General features: G+C 48.8%; 1 protein-coding gene across 1 annotated transcript; it reads left to right on the top strand.

Annotated features, from left to right (window-relative positions):
* The first annotated feature begins 14,413 nt into the window (after positions 1–14,413).
* On the top strand, positions 14,414–18,639 carry LOC147093061 (uncharacterized). The gene has a single exon (XM_085974251.1). It carries the CDS (start codon positions 14,495–14,497, stop codon positions 15,866–15,868), a length of 1,374 nt encoding a protein of 457 aa, XP_085830377.1. The 5' UTR covers positions 14,414–14,494; the 3' UTR covers positions 15,869–18,639.
* The last annotated feature ends 329 nt before the right edge of the window (positions 18,640–18,968 follow it).

Here is an 18,968-nt window from a genome sequence, read left to right as displayed (position 1 = left end):
GCAGGCAGCGGGCCTGGCAAAGGGACAATCACTGATTGAATAATGAACAGGGGTAAGGGGTGTGTGGAGTTTGCACATTCTCCCCGTGTTTGCGTGGGTTTTCTCCGGGTGCTCCGGTTTCCTCCCACAGTCCAAAGATGTGCGGGTTAGGTTGATTGGCTATGATAAATTGACCCTTAGTGTTAGGGGGATTAAATACGTGGGGTTACAGGGATAGGGTGGGATATGTGTTGGTGTTGGTGAAGGGGTTACGGGGATCGGGTGGGATATGTGTCGGTGCAGGCTCGATGGGCCGAAATGGCCTCTATCTGCACTGTGGGGTTTCTGTGATTCTGTGACACTAACCTAACATCATATATATCTATAGCTTAAGTAGATAGATTTTAAGCCAAACGATGGGACCGATGGCTGCAATTCCTGTGCCATTCGGGAACTCCGGGACGCTTCACGTGTCCTGGTGAACCGCGTGTGCAGGAAGCGCCTCCAGTGGCTGGAACTCGAGCTCAGGGTCTCTGAGCTTGGGGAGCGGCTGGAGTCACTGCCTGACAGACGGGAGGCTGAGAGTTTCCTGGAGCGCACGTTCCAGGAGGGGGGTCACCCCGCAGCCACAGAGTGTTTGTGGGAATTGTAACTGGGTGGTTTCCCAGCAGCGTTTGAGGAGGCAAGGCAGTGCAGGAATCACCCGGGAGTGCGGTGCTCTCAAACCGGTTTTCAGTGCTGAATCCCGATGAGGGTGACAACACCTTGGGGGGGGGGGGGGGGAAGTGCAGTCTAGAGTGCATCCACTGCACTGTGGGGCAAGGCCAATTTCAGTGGGATGAGAATGGATCTGGCCCGGGTAAATTGGAATCAAAGATTGGCAGGAAAAACTGTAGAGGAACAATGGGCTGCCTTTAAAGAGGAAATAATTCAGGTACAGTCGAGGTACATTCCCACTAAGGGGAAATGTAGGGCAACAAAGTCAGAGCTCCCTGGATGACGAAAAAGATAGAGAGCAAGATGAAGCAGAAAAAGAGCATGTATGACAGATGTCATGTCGAGAATACATCTGAGAATCAGGCTAAATATAGAAAGTTCAGAGGAGAAGTGAAAAAGAAAATAAGAGAGGCAAAGAGAGAGCATGAGAATAGAATGGCAGCTAACATAAAAGGTAATCCAAAAGTCTTCTATAGGCATTTAAATAGTAAACGGGTAGTAAGAGGAGGGGTGGGGCCGATTAGGGACCAAAAAGGAGACCTACGCATAGAGGCAGAGGGTAAGGCTGAGGTACTACATAAGAACATAAGAAATAGGAGCAGGAGTAGGCCAATCAGCCCCTCGAGCCTGCCCCGCCATTCAATAAGATCATGGCTGATCTGATCCTAACCGCCAATCTACTATCACTGAACCATCTCCTGAATCTAACAGAATTAGACACACGAAATAGGAGCAGGATCAGGCTACACGGCCCCTGGGCCCGCTCCGCTACCCACACGGCCATGACCGATCCGAACCTAGACTCATGTCCAAATTCCTGCCCGCTCCCCGTAACCCTTAATTCCCTTTACTTCTAGGAAACTGTCTATTTCTGTTTTAAATTTATGTAATGATGTAGCTTCTACAGCTTTTTGGGGCAGCATATTCCATGGACCTACCACCCTCTGAGTGAAGTAGTTCCTCCTCAACTCAGTTTTGAAAGAGCAGCCCCTTATTCTCAGACTATGCCCCCTAGTTCTAGTTTCACCCATCATCGGGAACATCTTCCCCGCATCCACCCGATCCAACACCTTCACTATCTTATATGTTTCAATAAGATCGCCTCTCATTCTTCTGAACTCCAATGAGTAGAGTCCCAATCTACTCAACCTCTCCTCATATGTCCATCCCCTCATCCCCGGGATTAACCGAGTGAACCTTCTTTGTACTGACTCGAGAGCAAGTATGTCCTTTCTTAAGTATGGACACCAAAACTGTACGCAGTATTCCAGGTGCGGTCTCACCAATACCTTGTCCAACTGTAAATCAGTACTTTTCATCTGTCTTCACCAAGGAAGAAGATGCTGCCATAGACATAGTGAAGGAGTGTAGGAATCGTCAGATCCCTAACTGAAGTACTGAGGTCGAGTCAGTCCGATAATAAAACGAAGTTTCATGTAAACGAGGGAACAAACAATGGTATGCAGGAGAAACAATCAACAGGTCTTTTCTTAATGCCGGCTTCAAGAGGTCTGAACTGGGAACCTCCCAGTCTGACGTCATCACGTTTCCCGCCGTTCGGGATGTCACGTGACCAGCGTGATGACGTCATCGCGCTGGTTCTGGGACTTGCCCAGAACGGGCTATTTACATACAGTAAACAAACCTAGGTGCTGTAGCACTCTGTTAAAGGCAGTTATACAGGAGTCCCTTGGTGGCTTTGCCACAAGAGGAGGTAGAGGAGACACTGGATGGGAGAAAATTGATAAAGAGAAGGTATGAGAAAGGCTGGCTGTACTTAAAGTAGAGAAGTCACCAGGACCGGATGGGAAGCATCCGAGTACGCTGAGGGAAGTGAAGGAAGAAATTGCGGAGCTACTGGCCATAACCTTCCAAATCCTCATTAGAAACTGGGGTGGTGCCAGAGGACTGGAGAATTGCAAATGTTACACCCTTGTTCAAACCCAGCAACTACAGGCCAGTCAGTTTGACCTCGGTAGTGGGGAAGCTTTTAGAAACAAAAATCAGGGACAAAATTAACACTGTGGATTAATTAAGGAAAGCCAGCACGGATTTGTTAAAGGCAAATCATGTTTAACCAACTTGATGGAGTTTTTTGATGAGGTAACAGAGAGGGTTGATGAGGGCACTGCGGTTGACGTGGTGTGCATGGATTTCCAAAAGGCGTTGGACAAAGTGCCACATAATAGGCTTACCAGCAAAATTGAAGTCCATGGAATAAAAGGGACAGTGGCTGCATGGATAGGGAATTGGCTAAGTGACAGGAAATAGTGAGTAGTGGTGAGCGGTTGTTTTTCAGACTGGAGGAAGGTACACAGTGGTGTTCCCCAGGGGTCGGTGCGAGGACCACTGCTTTTCTTGATATATATTAATGACTTGGATGTGGGTGTACAAGGCACAATTTCAAAATTTGCAGATGACACAGAACTTGGAAGTATAGTGAACAGTGAGGAGGATAGTGATAGACTTCAAGTGGACATAGACAGGCTGGTGGAATGGGCGGACACGTAGCAGATTAAATTTAATGCAGAAAAATGTGAAGTGATACATTTTGGTAGAAAGAATGAGGAGAGGAAATCTAAACTAAAGGGTACAATCCTAAAGTGGGTGCACGAACAGAGAGAGCTGGGGGTATATGTGCACAAATCATTGAAGGTGGCAGGGCAGGTTGAGAAAGCGGTTAAAAAAGCTGATGGAAACCTGGGCTTCATGAATAGAGGTATAGAGTACAGAAGTGTGAAATTATGATGAACCTTTATAAAACACTAGTTCAGCCTCAACTGGAGTATTGTGTCCAATCCTGGGCACCGCACTTTAGGAAGGATGTGAAGGCCTTAGAGAGGGTGCAGAAAAGATTTACGGGAATGATTCCAGGGATGAGGGACTTCAGTTACATTGATAGACTGGAGAAGCTGGGGTTGTTCTCCTTGGAGCAGAGAAGATTGAGAGGAGATTTGATAGAGGTGTTCAAAATCAAGAGGGGTCTGGACAGAGTAGACAGAGAGAAACTCTTCCAATTGGCAGAGGGGTCGAGAACCAGAGGACACAGATTTAAGGTGATTGGCAGAAGATCCAAAGGCGACATGAGGAAAAACTTTTTATGCAGCGAGTGGTTAGGATCTGGAATGCACTGCCTGAAAGGGTGGTGGAGGCAGATTCAATCACCGCTTTCAAAAGGGAATTGGAGAAGTACCTGAAAGAGAAATATTGCAGGACTTCAGATTCCTGGGGCAGGAGCGACCTGTCCAAGGTGGACGGGTTGCACTTCAACAGAGCTGGGACCAATGTCCTCATGGGACGGTTAACTAGTGCTGTGGGGGAGGGTTTAAATTAATTTGACAGGGGGATGGGCACCAGGATGAAACATTAGAGAGGAGAAACAAGGTGAAGAGAGGACTGGGAGAGACAAGTAGCACTAGAGGGACAGAATTGCTGGTCATCTTCCAAAATTCGATAGACTCTGGAACAGTTCCCATGGATTGGAGGGTAGCTAATATTACCCCACTATTCAAAAAGAGGTGGTAGAGAGAAAACGGGAAATTATAGACCGGTAAGCCTGACATCGGTAGTGGGGAAAATGCTAGAGTCCATTGTAAAAGATGTAATAGCAGAGTACTTGGAAAACAGTGACAGGATCGGACAAAGTCAACATGGATTCACAAAAGGTAAATCGTGCTTGACTAACCTACTGGAATTTTTTGAGGATGTAACTAGTAAAATAGATAAGGGAGAACCAGTGGATGTGGTGTATTTGGACTTTCAGAACGCTTTCGATAATGTCCCGCATAAGAGATTAGCGTGTAAAGTTAAGGCACATGGGATTGGGGGTAAGGTACTGACTTGGATAAAGAACTGGTTGGCAGACAGGAAGCAAAGAGTTGGAATAAACGTCTCTTTTTCCGAGTGGCAGGCAGTGACTAGTGGGGTACTGCAGGGTTCAGTCCTAGGACCCAGCTATTCACAATATATATATAAATGATCTAGACGAGGGAACTAGATGTAATATCTCCAAGTTTGCAGATGACACAAAGCTGGGTGGGCGTGTGTGCTGTGAGGAGGATGCCGAGAAACTCCAGTATGATTTGGACAGGTTGGGTGATTGGGCAGAAGCATGGCAGATGCAGTATAATGTGGATAAATGTGAGGTTATCCACTTTGGTGGCAAAAACAGGAAGGCAGATTATTATCTGAACGGCAATAGATTGGGAGAAGGGGAAGTGCAACGAGACCTGGGTGTCCTTGTGCACCAGTCGCTGAAGGTAAGCATGCAGGTGCAGCAGGCGGTTAAGAAGGCAAATGGTATGTTGGCCTTCATAGCGAGAGGGTTCCAGTACAAGAACAAGGATGTCTTGCTGCAGTGGCAGCACGGTGGCATAGTGGTTAGCACTGTTGCCTCACAGCTCCAGGGACCCGGGTTCGAATCCGGCCTCGGGTGACTGTCTGTGTGGAGTTTGCACATTCTCCCCGTGTTTGCGTGGGTTTCCTCCGGGTGCTCCGGTTTCCTCCCACAGTCCAAAGATGTGCAGGTTAGGTTGATTGGCTATGATAAAATTGACCCTTAGTGTTAGGGGGATTAAATACGTGGGGTTACGGGGATAGGGTGGGATATGTGTTGGTGTAGGGGTTACGGGGATCGGGGGTGGGATATGTGTCGGTGCAGGCTCGATGGGCCGAAATGGCCTCTATCTGCACTGTGAGGTTTCTGTGATTCTGTGAGTTGTACAGGGCCTTGGTGAGGCCGCACCTTGAGTATTGTGTGCAGTTTTGGTCGCCTTATCTGAGGAAGGATGTTCTTGCCATGGAGGGAGTGCAGCGAATATTCACCAGACTGATACCTGGGATTGGCAGGAATGACGTATGAGGAGAAATTGGGTCGATTGAGCTTATACTCGCTGGAGTTTAGAAGAATGAGAGGGGATCTCATTGAAACTTATAAAATTCTAACAGGACTAGACAGACTAGATGCAGGAAGGATGTTCCCGATGGCCGGGGAGTCCAGAACCAGGGGTCACAGTCTAAGGATAAGGAGTAAGCCATTTAGGACAGAGATGAGGAGGAATTTCTTCACCCAGAGAGTGGTGAACCTGTGGAATTCTCTACCACAGAAGGCAGTAGAGGCCAATTCATTAAATATATTCAAGATCTATTTCTTAAGGCTAAAGGGATCAAGGGATATGGGGAGAAGGCAGGGACAGGGTACTGAATTTGGATGATCAGCCATGATCTCATTGAATGGCGGAGCAGGCTCGAGGGGCCGAATGGCCTACTCCTGCTCCTATCTTCTATGTTTCTATGAACCCCAGGACCAGGCCCCTATGGGGAATAGGTATGCAGATCTAGCCGCAAAACTAGCTGCAGAACAAATGCAACCAGAGGACGCGTTCAAAAACGAAATAAATATGGTCATGATAGTCAGTGGGGTACAGGAAGTGAATATAATGGAGCTACAAGAAAATACTAGTAAAGAGCAAAAGGAGAAATGGAGGCAAGCTGGCGCGCAATTACAAGATGGAATTTGGAAATGGGGCCCACGTAACCAGATGGTGGCACCGGAATGTTGCAGACAACTGATGGCGCTATACCATGGTGTAACACATACTGGCAGAAGTAACATGTTGCACCTACTGACACAGTACTGGTGGTGGCCAAAGATAGGTCAGGAAGTAGCGAAATATTGCCACCGCTGTATAATATGTGCAAGAATAATGTAGGACAGAGATGTCGAGTTAGAGTAGCAAACCAACCCAGGCCCCAAGGACCCTGGGAAAACTTACAAATTGACTTTACTGGCCCCTTAGCGCAGGACCGGGGGAAGAAATATTGCCTGGTAATAATTGACCAATTTACCAGGTGGGTGGAAGCCTTTGCCACCCGAGACTGCTCTGCAAAAACAGTTGCACTAATATTGGCTACCGAGGTTATACCCCGTTGGGGAGTGCCTCTGCAAATTGACTCAGACAACGGCACTCATTTCACCGGCAAAATAATGAAAGAAATCTGTGTAAGCTGCTACATGTGACACAAAAATATCACAAACCATATCACCCCCAGAGCTCGGGGATGGTAGAAAGAATGAATAGGACACTGAAAAACGCGCTGACAAAAGCCATCCAAGAAACAGGGAAGGGATGGTCGGAATTATTACCCAGTATATTAATGAGGCTGTGAGCCACCCCAGGACGAACGACCGGACTGACCCCCTATGAATTAATGACAGGACGAGCTGTGAGACTACCAGAGGATTTGGCTGGAGGGGTGGGAGAACCAGGACCAGTACAAGATAGATTAAGGCAATACTTAGTACAACTAAATCAGGAGGTACAAGCACTAAATAAAGAAGTGAGGAACCAACAACAGATTAAACATCTAGAAAGGCAGAATGCTGGACTTAAACCAGACGAGTTGCCCAGAATAGGTCAACAAGTAATGACACAAGTTATCGGAAGAAAGGGAATGGGGCCCGTTGGATGGGGCCATGTACTGTATTAATGACAAGTGATACGTGTGATTGTCTACAGGAACCGATGGGTATGTGATGGAAGCACTGGACCCAGGTGAAACCATTGAACACTAAAGACCCCCATCTACCCTCTCCTCTAGGGGAAAGAGCTCGGAAGACGACCAGACTTCTGTTTAAATTACAGATAAACATGGATCCAGTCGACCCTTTATATCAGAGGGTCCGTCTCGGGGAGAAGAAGCTCTCCTGGTTCACCCTTACACCTGAGAACTGATTTTTAATGTGGAAGCAAGTCATCCTCGGTTCCGAGGGACTGCCCAAGAAGAAAGAAGCAGATATAATTGGAGTAAGACTTCTTTACTCCTGTACTCAAATCCTCTTGTAATGAAGGCCAGCATACCATTTGCCTTCTTAACTGCCTTTCACGACCACCGGACCTCCCAAAGCGCTTTACAGCCAATGAAGTACTTTTGAAGTGTAGTCACTGTTGTAATGTGGGAAACGCGGCAGCCAATTTGCGCACAGCAAGCTCCCACAAACAGCAATGTGATAATGACCAGACAATGTTTTTTCGTCATGTTGATTGAGGGATAAATATTGGGCTCAAAACACCGGGGATAACTTCTTCGAAATAGCACGACGGGATCTTTTACGTCCACCTGAGGGGGCAGACGGGGGCCTCGGTTTAACGTCTCGTCCGTAGGACGTCACCTCCGACAATGCAGCGCTCCTTCATTACTGCCCCTCCGACAATGCAGCACTCCCGCAGCACTGCCCCTCCGACAGTGCGGCGCTTCCTCAGTACTGCCCCTCCTATGGAGCAGCGCTCCCTCAGCACCGCCCCTCCGACAGTGCAGCGCTCCCAGAGTGCTGCCCCTCTGACGCTGCAGCGCTCCCTCATTACTGCTCCTCCGACAGTGCGGCACTCCCTCAGCACCGCACTGGAGTGTCAGCCTCGCTTTATATGCTCAAGTCCCTGGAGCGGGATTTGAACCCACAACCTTCTGACTCTGCTATCCACTGAGCCATAGCTGACTCCAGTCTTTTACACAGTTTCATCATAACTTCCTTGCTTTTGCACTCTACGCCTCTCCTAAAGCAGGGGAGTTATGATGAATTGTTAAACAGTTTTTTCCACAGAGTGACCCAGGCTGTCTGTAGGAAACAATTGTGCATTTGAAAGAAGCTTGTATTGTGAAGCTTGTGCCCCTTTGCCAGGCCCGCTGCCTGCGGCCCCTCTCCCAGATTCCAGCCCCAGCTCCGTGCTGCCTGCGGCCCCTCTCCCAGATTCCAGCCCCAGCTCTGTGCTGCCTGCGGCCCCTCTCCCAGATTCCAGCCCCAGCTCCGTGCTGCCTGCGGCCCCACTCCCAGATTCCAGCCCCAGCTCTGTGCTGCCTGCGGCCCCTCTCCCAGATTCCAGCCGCAGCTCTGTGCTGCCTGCGGCCCCTCTCCCAGATTCCAGCCCCAGCTCTGTGCTGCCTGCGGCCCCTCTCCCAGATTCCAGCCCCAGCTCTGTGCTGCCTGCGGCCCCTCTCCCAGATTCCAGCCCCAGCTCTGTGCTGCCTGCGGCCCCTCTCCCAGATTCCAGTCCCAGCTCTGTGCTGACTGAGCTGCTCTCACCTGGGAACAGCGCGTCACAATCGGCCCCAGCGCACCTGAGCTGGAGAGGAGGCCCCGCCCCCTTGCCGCGGCGCCATTAGTTGGAGGACCAGGCCGCCCAGATCAGTCATCCCAGCTCAGTCATCTTCCTATTGGTCAGAGCTCCCGTCAGTCACAGGCCGGGTCGAGCCTCCATCCACCTGATTAGGCCTCTTCCTGTAATGACGTCACAATCGGGCCCCAACCTCAGCGCCGGGGAGGAAGGTCCTGCCCCCTTGCAGCGCCGCCATTGGTTGGAAGACCAGGCCGCCCAGTTCAGTCCTCCAACCTCAGCCCTCGTCCTATTGGTCAGCGCTCCCGTCAGTCAGAATCACGTTGCTCCGGCTCACTCCGCCCCCCCCGCGCAGGTCATCCGCTCCGTTCGGCGTCCGCGGAGGTCCCGCCCGGCCGACTCTCAGGTTTGGTTTTTCTCGTATTTTACTTTATAATCTCGCTCTCCGCTCCCCCCTCACCTCGATTTAAATCGCTTCCCAAACATTTGACTTTACCCCAGCCGCTGATTCTGCCTCTTCCCCGGGCCCGGCCTTCCGTCTTCTCTCCGGAGGCCCCGCGCAGGCGCACTGGCAGCCTCGTGTTGTGGTGAGGGTGCCGAATGAGCATGCGCGGCCCCGCCTCTCCACATTTAAAGGGATACCCACCCCCTCCACATTTAAAGGGACATAGAAACATAGAAGATAGGAGCAGGAGTAGGCCATTCGGCCCCTCGAGCCTGCTCCGCCATTCAGTGAGATCATGGCTGATCATCCAAATTCAGTACCCTGTCCCTGCCTTCTCCCCATATCCCTTGATCCCTTTAGCCTTAAGAAATATATCCAACTCCTTCTTGAATATATTTAATGAACTGGCCTCCACCGCCCTCTGTGGCAGAGAATTCCACAGGTTCACCACTCTCTGGGTGAAGAAATCCCTCCTCATTTCAGTCCTAAATGGCTTACTCCTTATCCTTAGACTATGACCCCTGGTTCTGGACTCCCCGGCCATCATAAACATCCTTCCTGCATCTAGTCTGTCCAGGCCTGACAGAATTTTATAGGTTTCGATGAGATCCCCTCTCAATCTTCTAAACTCCAGCGAGTATAAGCCCAATCGACACAATCTCTCCTCATACGTCATTCCTGCCATCCCAGGTATCAGCCTGGTGAATCTTCGCTGCACTCCTTCCATGGCAAGAACGTCCTTCCTCAGGTAAGATGACCAAAACTGCACACAATACTCAAGGTGTGGTCTCACCAAGGCCCTGTACAACTGTAGCAAGACATCCTTGTTCCTGTACTCGAACCCTCTTGCTACGAAGGCCAACATACCATTTCCCTTCTTAACCGCCTGCTGCACCTGCATGCTTACCTTCAGCGACTGGTGCACAAGAACACCCAGGTCTCTTTGCACTTCCCCTTCTCCCAATCTATTGCCATTCAAATAATAATCTGCCTTCCTGTTTTTGCCACCAAAGTGGATAACCTCACATTTATCCACATTAGAGTGCATTTGCCATGTTTCTGCCCAATCACCCAACCTGTCCAAATCGTACTGGAGTTTCACGACATCCTCCTCACAGCCTACCCTCCCACCCAGCTTTGTGTCGTCTGCAAATTTGGAGATATTACATCCAATTCCCTCGTCCAGATCATTAATATATATTGTGAGCAGCTGGGGTCCTAGGACCGATCCTTGCGGTACCCCACTAGTCACTGCCTGCCATTCGGAAAATGACCCATTTATTCCAACTCTTTGCTTTCTGTTCGCCAACCAGTTCTCTATCCAAGTCAATACCTTGCCCCCAATCCCATGTGCCTTAATTTTGCACGCTAATCTCTTATGTGTGACCTTACCAAAAGCCTTCTGAAAGTCCAAATACACCACATCCACTGGTTCTCCCTTATCTATTTTACCAGTTACATCCTCAAAAAATTCCAGTAGATTAGTCAAGCACGATTTACCTTTTGTGAATCCATGTTGACTTTGTCCGATCCTGTCACTGTTTTCCAAGTGCTCTGCTATTACATCTTTTATAATAGACTCTAGCATTTTCCCCACTACCGATGTCAGGCTTACCGGTCTATAATTCCCTGCTTTTTCTCTGCCACCTTTTTTGAATAGTGGGGTAACATTAGCTACCCTCCAATCCATGGGTACTGTTCCAGAGTCTATCGAGTTCTGGAAGATGACCAGCAATGCATCTACTATTTCTAGGGCCACTTCCTTAAGTACCCTGGGATGTAGATTATCAGGCCCTGGGGATTTATCGGCCTTCAGTCCCATCAATTTTCCTAACACCATTTCCCTACAAATACTGATTTCTTTCAGTTCCACCCTTTCATCAGAGCCTATGTTCCCCGGCATCTCTGGGAGGTTATTTGTGTCCTCCTTTGTGAACACAGAACCAAAATATGTATTTAGTTGGTCTGCCATTTCTTTGTTTCCCATTATAAATTCCCCTGATTCTGACTGCAAGGGACCGACGCTTGACTTCAATCTTTTTCTCTTCACATATCTATAAAAGCTTTTACAGTCAGTTTTTATGTTCCCTGCACGCTTACTCTCATATTCTATTTTCCCTTTCTTAATTAATCCCTTTGTCCTCCTTTGTTGACTCCTAAACTGCTCCCAATCCTCAGGATTATTGCTTTTTCTGGCCAATTTATATGTCGTCTCCTTGGATCTTATGCTATCCCTAATTTCCCTTGTTAGCCACGGTTGAGTCACCTTTTTTGTTTTATTTTGATGCCAAACTGGGATGAACAAATTCTGTAGCTCATCCATTCGGTCTTTGAATGTTTGCCATTGCCTATCCACCGTCAACCCTTTGAGTGCCATTCCCCAATCAATCCTACCCAACTCGCTCCTCAGACCATCGTAGTTACCTTTATTTAAATTGAGGACCCTTGTCTCTGAGTCAACTACTTCATTCTCCATCTTAATGAAGAATTCGATCATATTATGATCGCTCCGACCCAAGGGGCCTCGTACAACAAGATTGCTAATTAATCCTTTCTCATTACATAATACCCAGTCTAAGATGGCCTGATCTCCGGTTGGTTCCTCGACATATTGGTCCAGGAAACCATCCCGTAAACACTCCAGGAATTCCTCCTCCACAGTATTGTTACTAATTTGTTTAGCCCAATCTATATGTAGATTAAAGTCACCCATGATGACTGCTGTGCCCTTATTGCACGCTTCTTCAATTTCCCTTTTAATGCCATCCCCAACCTCTGCCTTACTGTTGGGAGGTCTATATACCACTCCCACTAATGTTTTTTTCCCCTTAGTATTTCTCATTTCTACCCATACAGATTCCACATCATCAGAGCTAATATCCTTCATTACAATTGTATTAATCCCTTCTTTAACTGGTAATGCTACCCCACCTCCCTTTCCTTTTTGCCTATCTTTCCTGAATATCGAATACCCCTGGATGTTGAGTTCCCAGTCTTGGCCATCCTTGAGCCACGTTTCCGTAAGTCTAAGGATAAGGGGTAAGCCATTTAGGACAGAGATGAGGAGGAATTCCTTCACCCAGAGAGTGGTGAACCTGTGGAATTCTCTACCACACAAGGCAGTTGAGGCCAATTCATTAAATGTATTCAAGAAGGAGTTGGATATATTTCTTAAGGCTAAAGGGATCAAAGGATATGGAGAGAAGACAGGGACAGGGTACTGAATTTGGATGATCAACCATGATCTCATTGAATGGCGGAGCAGGCTCGAGGGGCCGAATGGCCTACTCCTGCTCCTATCTTCAATGTTTCTATGCGATCCCTGTTTCTGGAATCCATGACCATCGGGAACATCCTTCCTGCATCTAGTCTGTGTAGTCCTGTTAGAATTTTATACGTTTCAATGAGATCCCCTCTCATTCTTCTAAACTCCAGCGAGTATAAGCCCAGTCGACCCAATCTCTCCTCATACATCATTCCTGCCATCCCAGGTATCAGTTCGCCACACTCCCTCCATGACATGAACATCCTTCCTCAGATAAGGCGACCAAAACTGCACACAATGCTCAAGATGTGGTCTCACCAAGGCCCTGTACAACTGCAGAAAGACATCCTTGCTCCTGTACTCAAACCCTCTCGCTACAAAGGCCAACATACCATTTGCCTTCTTAACCGCCTGCTGCACCTGCATGCTTATCTTCAGCGACTGGTGCACAAGGACACCCAGGTCTCGTTGCACTTCCCCTTCTCCCAATCTATTACCATTCAGATAATAATCTGGCTTCCTGTTTTTGCCACCAAAGTGGATAACCTCGCATTTGTGGGGAGGGGGCCAAATGTGCATGCGCGGCCCCGCCTCTCCACGTTTAAAGGGACACCCACCCCCTATACATTTAAAGGAACTCCCCACTCTCGTGTCTTCTGATTAAAGGGACAGTGACAATTCCCCCGGCCACCGCACTTTAGCAAGGATGTGAAAGACCTTGAGAGCCAGCCAGTGGCTCAGTTGGGAGCGCCCTCGTCTCTGAGTCAGAAAGTTGTGGGTTCATAGTCCCCACTCCAGGGACTCGAGCGCATAAACCTAGGCTGACGTGCCGGGGCAGTGCCAAAGGAGCGCCACACTGTCGGAGGGGCGGTGCTTAGGGGGCGCGGCCCTGTCGGAGGGGCGGCACTGAGGGAGTGCTGTGCTGTCAGAGGGGCAGTACTGAGGGAGTGTCGGAGGGGCAGTACTGAGGGAGCGCCGCACTGTCGGTGGGGCGGTACTGAGGGAGCGCCGCACTGTCAGGGGCAGTACTGAGGGAGCACCGCACTGTCGGAGGGGCAGCACTGAGGGAGTGCTGCACTGTCAGAAGGGCAGTACTGAGGGAGCACCGCACTGTCGGAGGGGCAGTACTGAGGGAATGCCGCACTGTCGGAGGGGCAGTACTGAGGGAGCGCCGCACTGTCGGAGGAGCGGTACTGAGGGAGCGCCGCACTGTCGGTGGGGCGGTACTGAGGGAGCGCCGCACTGTCAGGGGCAGTACTGAGGGAGCACCGCACTGTCGGAGGGGCAGCACTGAGGGAGTGCTGCACTGTCGGAAGGGCAGTACTGAGGGAGCACCGCACTGTCGGAGGGGCAGTACTGAGGGAATGCCGCACTGTCGGAGGGGCAGTACTGAGGGAGCGCCGCACTGTCGGAGGAGCGGTACTGAGGGAGCGCCGCACTGTCGGGCAGTACTGAGGGAGCACCGCACTGTCGGAGGGGCAGTACTGAGGGAGCGCTGCACTGTCGGAGGGGCAGTACTGAGGGAGCACCGCACTGTTGGAGGGTCAGTACTGAGGGAGCGCCGCACTGCCAGAGGGGCAGTACTGAGGGAGAGCCGCACTGTCGGAGGGCCATCTTTCGGATGAGACTTTCAGGCGGGCATAAACGATCCCACTATTTCAAAGAAGGGCAGGAGAGTTATCCCCGGTGTCCTGGCCATTATTTATCATGCAAATTGGCTGCAGTGTTTCCCACATTACAACAGTGACTACACTTCAAAAAGTACTTCATTGGCTGTAAAACCGTTGGTCGTGAAAGGCGCTATATAAAGGCCAGTCTTTCTTTATTTTCTCTCCTGTATTTACATTAATTACTTACATAAACCTCTTTTACTGTCTCTTGCAAGGGGAGGAATTGCAGACGGGCAGCTTAACGCAAACTTCACACGAAGATCTGACAGAGTCACTCGATTCATCAGGACCTGAATATCATCGACATATGGAAGCGGAAAGCAGCAATCAGAATGCGGGCAAACTGCACACGTGTCTTGTGTGTGGACGTGGATTCAACCGAAGGTGCAGCCTGGGGAGGCACAAGTGTAACCAAAGCAAGGAGAGTCCGTGCAAATGTCGGGAATGCGGGAAGGGATTCAGTTGCCTTTCCGAGCTGGAGGCTCATCAACGCAGTCACTCTGAGAAATGGCCATTGACCTGCTCCGTGCGTGGGAAGGGATTCACTCAACAATCTAAACTGCTGAGACACCGGCGAGTTCACACCAATGAGAAGCCATGTGCCTGCTCTCACTGTGAGAAGAGGTTTAACCAGTCTTGCAACCTGTTGATACACGAGCGTGTTCACACTGATGAGAGACCTTTTCAGTGCTCCGACTGCAAGAAGGGCTTCAGAAGATCCAGCAACCTGATAGAGCACCAGCGAGTTCACACCGGGGAGAGGCCATTCACCTGCTCCGTGTGCGGGAAGGGATTCACTCTCTCCGCCACCCTGCTGACACACCAGCGAGTTCACACCGGGGAGAGGGCGTTCACTTGCTCCGTGTGCGGGAAGGGATTCACTCAACAATCCGCCCTGCTGACACACCAGCGACTGCACGCCGGGGAGAGGCCATTCACCTGCTCCGTGTGCGAGAAAGGATTCAACCATTCTACCTCTCTGCGGGTGCACCAGCGAGCTCACACTGACGAGAGACCCTGTAAGTGCCCTGACTGTGAGAAGAGCTTTAAAAGCGCCGAGGATGTGTCGAGGCATCAACGCATTCACACCGGGGAGAGGCCGTTCAGCTGCTCTCACTGCGGAAAGAGGTTTGGTAAGTCATCGAACCTGGTGATACACCAGCGACATCACACCGGGGAGAGGCCGTTCACCTGCTCTGTGTGCGGGAAGGGATTTGTCCAGTCTCACACCCTGCTGGTACACGAACGTGGGCACACTGACGAGAGGCCGTTCTCCTGCTCCGAGTGCGGGAAAGGATTCACTCGTCCCTCCTTTCTGCGGGAACACCAGCTGGTTCACACTGACGAGAGGCCGCTCTCCTGCTCCGAGTGCGGGAAAGGATTCACTCGTCTCACCTCTCTGCGGGAACACCAGCTGGTTCATACTGACGAGAGGCCGTTTAAATGTTCCGACTGTGACAAGAGTTTCAAATGCTCCAAGGGCCTGAAGAAGCATCGACGCATCCACACTGGGGAGAGGCCGTTCAGCTGCTTTCACTGCGGGAAGAGGTTTAAGCACTCATATTCTCTTCAGAAACATCAGTTTACCCACACCGGGAAGAGGCCTTTCCCCTGCTCAGTGTGTGAAAAGGGATTCACCAGTTCATCTAACCTTCTGAGACACCAGCGAGTTCACACCTAAGCGCACTGGTCCCATTCTGCTGTTAATCACATGAAGGACTATTCTGTGTTAATAATGGCAATTACGGGGTTGGGGGGAGGTGGGGCGCGGTTTGAAGATGCTGATAATAACCCCAGTAACTAGGCTGGAGTTTAAGAGGGGTCAGCCTCGGCTCAGTGGGCGACCCTCTCACCTCTAGACTCAGAAGGTCGTGGGTTTGAGTCCCACTCTGGAGACTTGAGCACGTAATCTAAGCTGACACTCCAGGGCAGTACTGAGGGACAGCTTCTCTGTCAGAGGTGCCATACCATTTGCCTTCTTAACCGCCTGTTGCGCCTGCATGCTTACCTTCAGCGACTGGTGCACAAGGACGCCCAGGTCTCGTTGCATTTCCCCATCTCCCAATCTATTGCCGTTCAGATACTAATCTGCCTTCCTGTTTTTGCCACCAAAGTGGATAACCTCGCATTAATCCACATTATACTGCATCTGCCATGCATCTGCCCAATCACCCAACCTGTCCAAATTATACTGGAGTTTCTCGGCATCCTCCTCACAGCACACATGCCCACCCAGCTTTGTGTCATCTGCAAACTTGGAGATGTTACATCTAGTTCCATCGTCCAGATCATTTATATATATTGTGAATAGCTGGGGTCCTAGCACCGATCCCTGCGTTACACCACTAGTCACTGCCTGCCACTCGGAAAAAGACCCGTTTATTCCAACTCTTTGCTTCCTGTCTGCCAGCCAGTTCTCTATCCAAGACAGTACCTTACCCCCAATCCCATGGGCTTTTACTTTGCACGCTAATCTCTTATGCGGGACCTTATCGAAAGCCTTCTGAAAGTCCAAATACATCACATCCACTGGTTCTCCCTTATCTATTCTACCAGTTACATCCTCAAAAAAATTCCAGTAGATTAGTCAAGCACGATTTACCTTTTGTAAATCCATGTTGACTTTGTCCGATCCTGTCACTGTTTTCCAAGTGCTCTGCTATTACATCTTTTATAATGGACTCCAGCATTTTCCCCACTACCGATGTCAGACTTACCGGCCTATAATTCCCCATTTTCTCTCTACCACCTTTTTTAAATAGTGGGGTTACATTAGCTACCCTCTAATCCATGGGTACTGTTCCACAGTCTATAGAATTTTGGAAGATGATCAGCAATGCATCTACTATTTATAGGGCCACTTCCTTAAGTACCCTAAGATGTAGATTAGCAGGCCCTGGGGATTTATCAGCCTTCAATGCCGTCAATTTTCCCTAACACCATTTCCCTACAAATACTGATTTCATTCAATTCCTCCCTCTCATTAAACCCTATGTTCCCCAACACCTCTGGGAGGTTATCTGTGTTGTCCTTTTTAAGACAGAACCAAAGTATGTATTTAATTGTACTGCCATTTCTTTGTTCCCCATATTAAATTCCCCTGATTCTGACTGCAAGGGACCTACGCTTTACTTCACCAACCTTTTTCTCTTCACATATCTATAGAAGCTTTTAGTCAGTTTTTATGTTCCCTGAAAGCTAACTCTCATAATCTATTTTCCCACTCTTAATTAATTCCTTTGTCCTCCTTTGCTGAATCCTAAACTGCTCCCAATCCTCAGGTTTGCTGCTTTTACTGGCCAAATTATATGTCCTCTCCTTTGATCTTATGCTTTCCCTTGTTAGCCACGGTTGAGTCAGCTTTTTTGTCTTATTTTTATGCCAAACTGGGATGAACAAATTCTATAGTTCATCCATGTGATCTTTAAATGTTTGCCATTGCCTATCCACCGTCAACCCTTTGAGTAACATTCCCCAATCAATCCTACCCAACTCGCGCCTCATACTATCATAGTTTCCTTTATTTAAATTCAGGACCCTAGTCTCTGAGTCAACTACTTCACTCTCCATTTTAATAAAGAATTCTATCATATTATGATCGCTCCTCCTCAAGGACCTCGCACAACAAGATTGCTAATTAATCCTTTCTCATTACATAATACCCAATCTAAGATGGCCTGATCTCTAGTTGGTTCCTCGACATATTGGTCCAGGAAACCATCCCATATACACTCTAGGAATTCCTCCTCCACAGTATTGTTACTAATTTGGTTAGCCCAATCTATATGTAGATTAAAGTCACCCATGATAACTGCTGTGCCCTTATTGCACGCTTCTCTAATTTCCCGTTTAATACCATCCCAAACCTCAGCATTACTGTTTGGGGGTCTGTATACAACTCCCACTAACGCTTTCTGTCCCTTGGTATTTCTCAGCTCTGCCCATACAGATTCCACATCATCAGAGCTAATATCCTTCCTTACTGTTGTGTTAATCTCCTCTTTAACCAGCAATGCTACCCTACCTCCTCTTCCTTTTTTCTTGTCCTTCCTGAATATTGAATACCCCTGGATGTTGAATTCCCAGACTTGGTCATCCTGGAGCCATGTGAAGTAAGATATTAAAAATTGGATTTAATAGGGCAAGACAAACCAGGATTCACTTGTAACACCAATATACAAAGTGGAGAGAATGGGTTAATTCATGCTCTTGAGTTGAACAATAGAGGTCTGTAAAATTGTATAAACCCAGATAAGTTTAAACAGGATTAAGGGTCAAATGCTGAGAGGTTAAAACTGTCAGAACAACCCCTGGAAAGATTGAGAGATATATGGGTTTGGCCAAGCGAGTCACACCTATGCACTTAAGGGTCTGTTTAGAGTAAATCACAACAGAGTTCTATTCTTCAAAGTATACTTAGGATTAACTAAAGTGTTTTTGCTTTGTAGAAATGACTCAAGAGTGAGACAGAGAGTCTGCGGATTGCCCGCTTTGAAAAGAACTACTATCTTAGAAAAACACTTAAACAGACCGCACCATTTGACCACGGGACAAATGGATGGGTGTAAAGTAATAAAGATGAGGCCCAGGGTCACAAGAAGTGACGGGACCAACTGATAACGAAATGTGAGATTTGTAAGCGACTGGAAGGATGGAATGTCACGGTTTTATAATTACAATTTAGCTATAACTCTGTATATGCTAATGAGCTTATCCCCGCCTCTAGGGCAGGGCCTCAATTTTTGTATAACTGTGTGGACTTTGAGAGGCTTGTTAGAGTT

This window comes from Somniosus microcephalus, unplaced genomic scaffold (genome assembly GCF_052327205.1).
Source record: "Somniosus microcephalus isolate GS21.2 unplaced genomic scaffold, FLI_Smic_1.0 unresolved_chr1, whole genome shotgun sequence".
Classification (NCBI taxonomy): Eukaryota; Metazoa; Chordata; class Chondrichthyes; order Squaliformes; family Somniosidae; genus Somniosus; species Somniosus microcephalus.
Note: the sequence above shows the minus strand (reverse complement) of the source record. Positions and strands in the feature narration are given on the sequence as shown.

What these genes read in the sequence shown, in the direction of transcription:
- LOC147093061 (XM_085974251.1), top strand. Translation starts at nt 14,495, where the DNA reads ATGGAAGCGGAAAGCAGCAATCAGAATGCGGGCAAACTGCACACGTGT.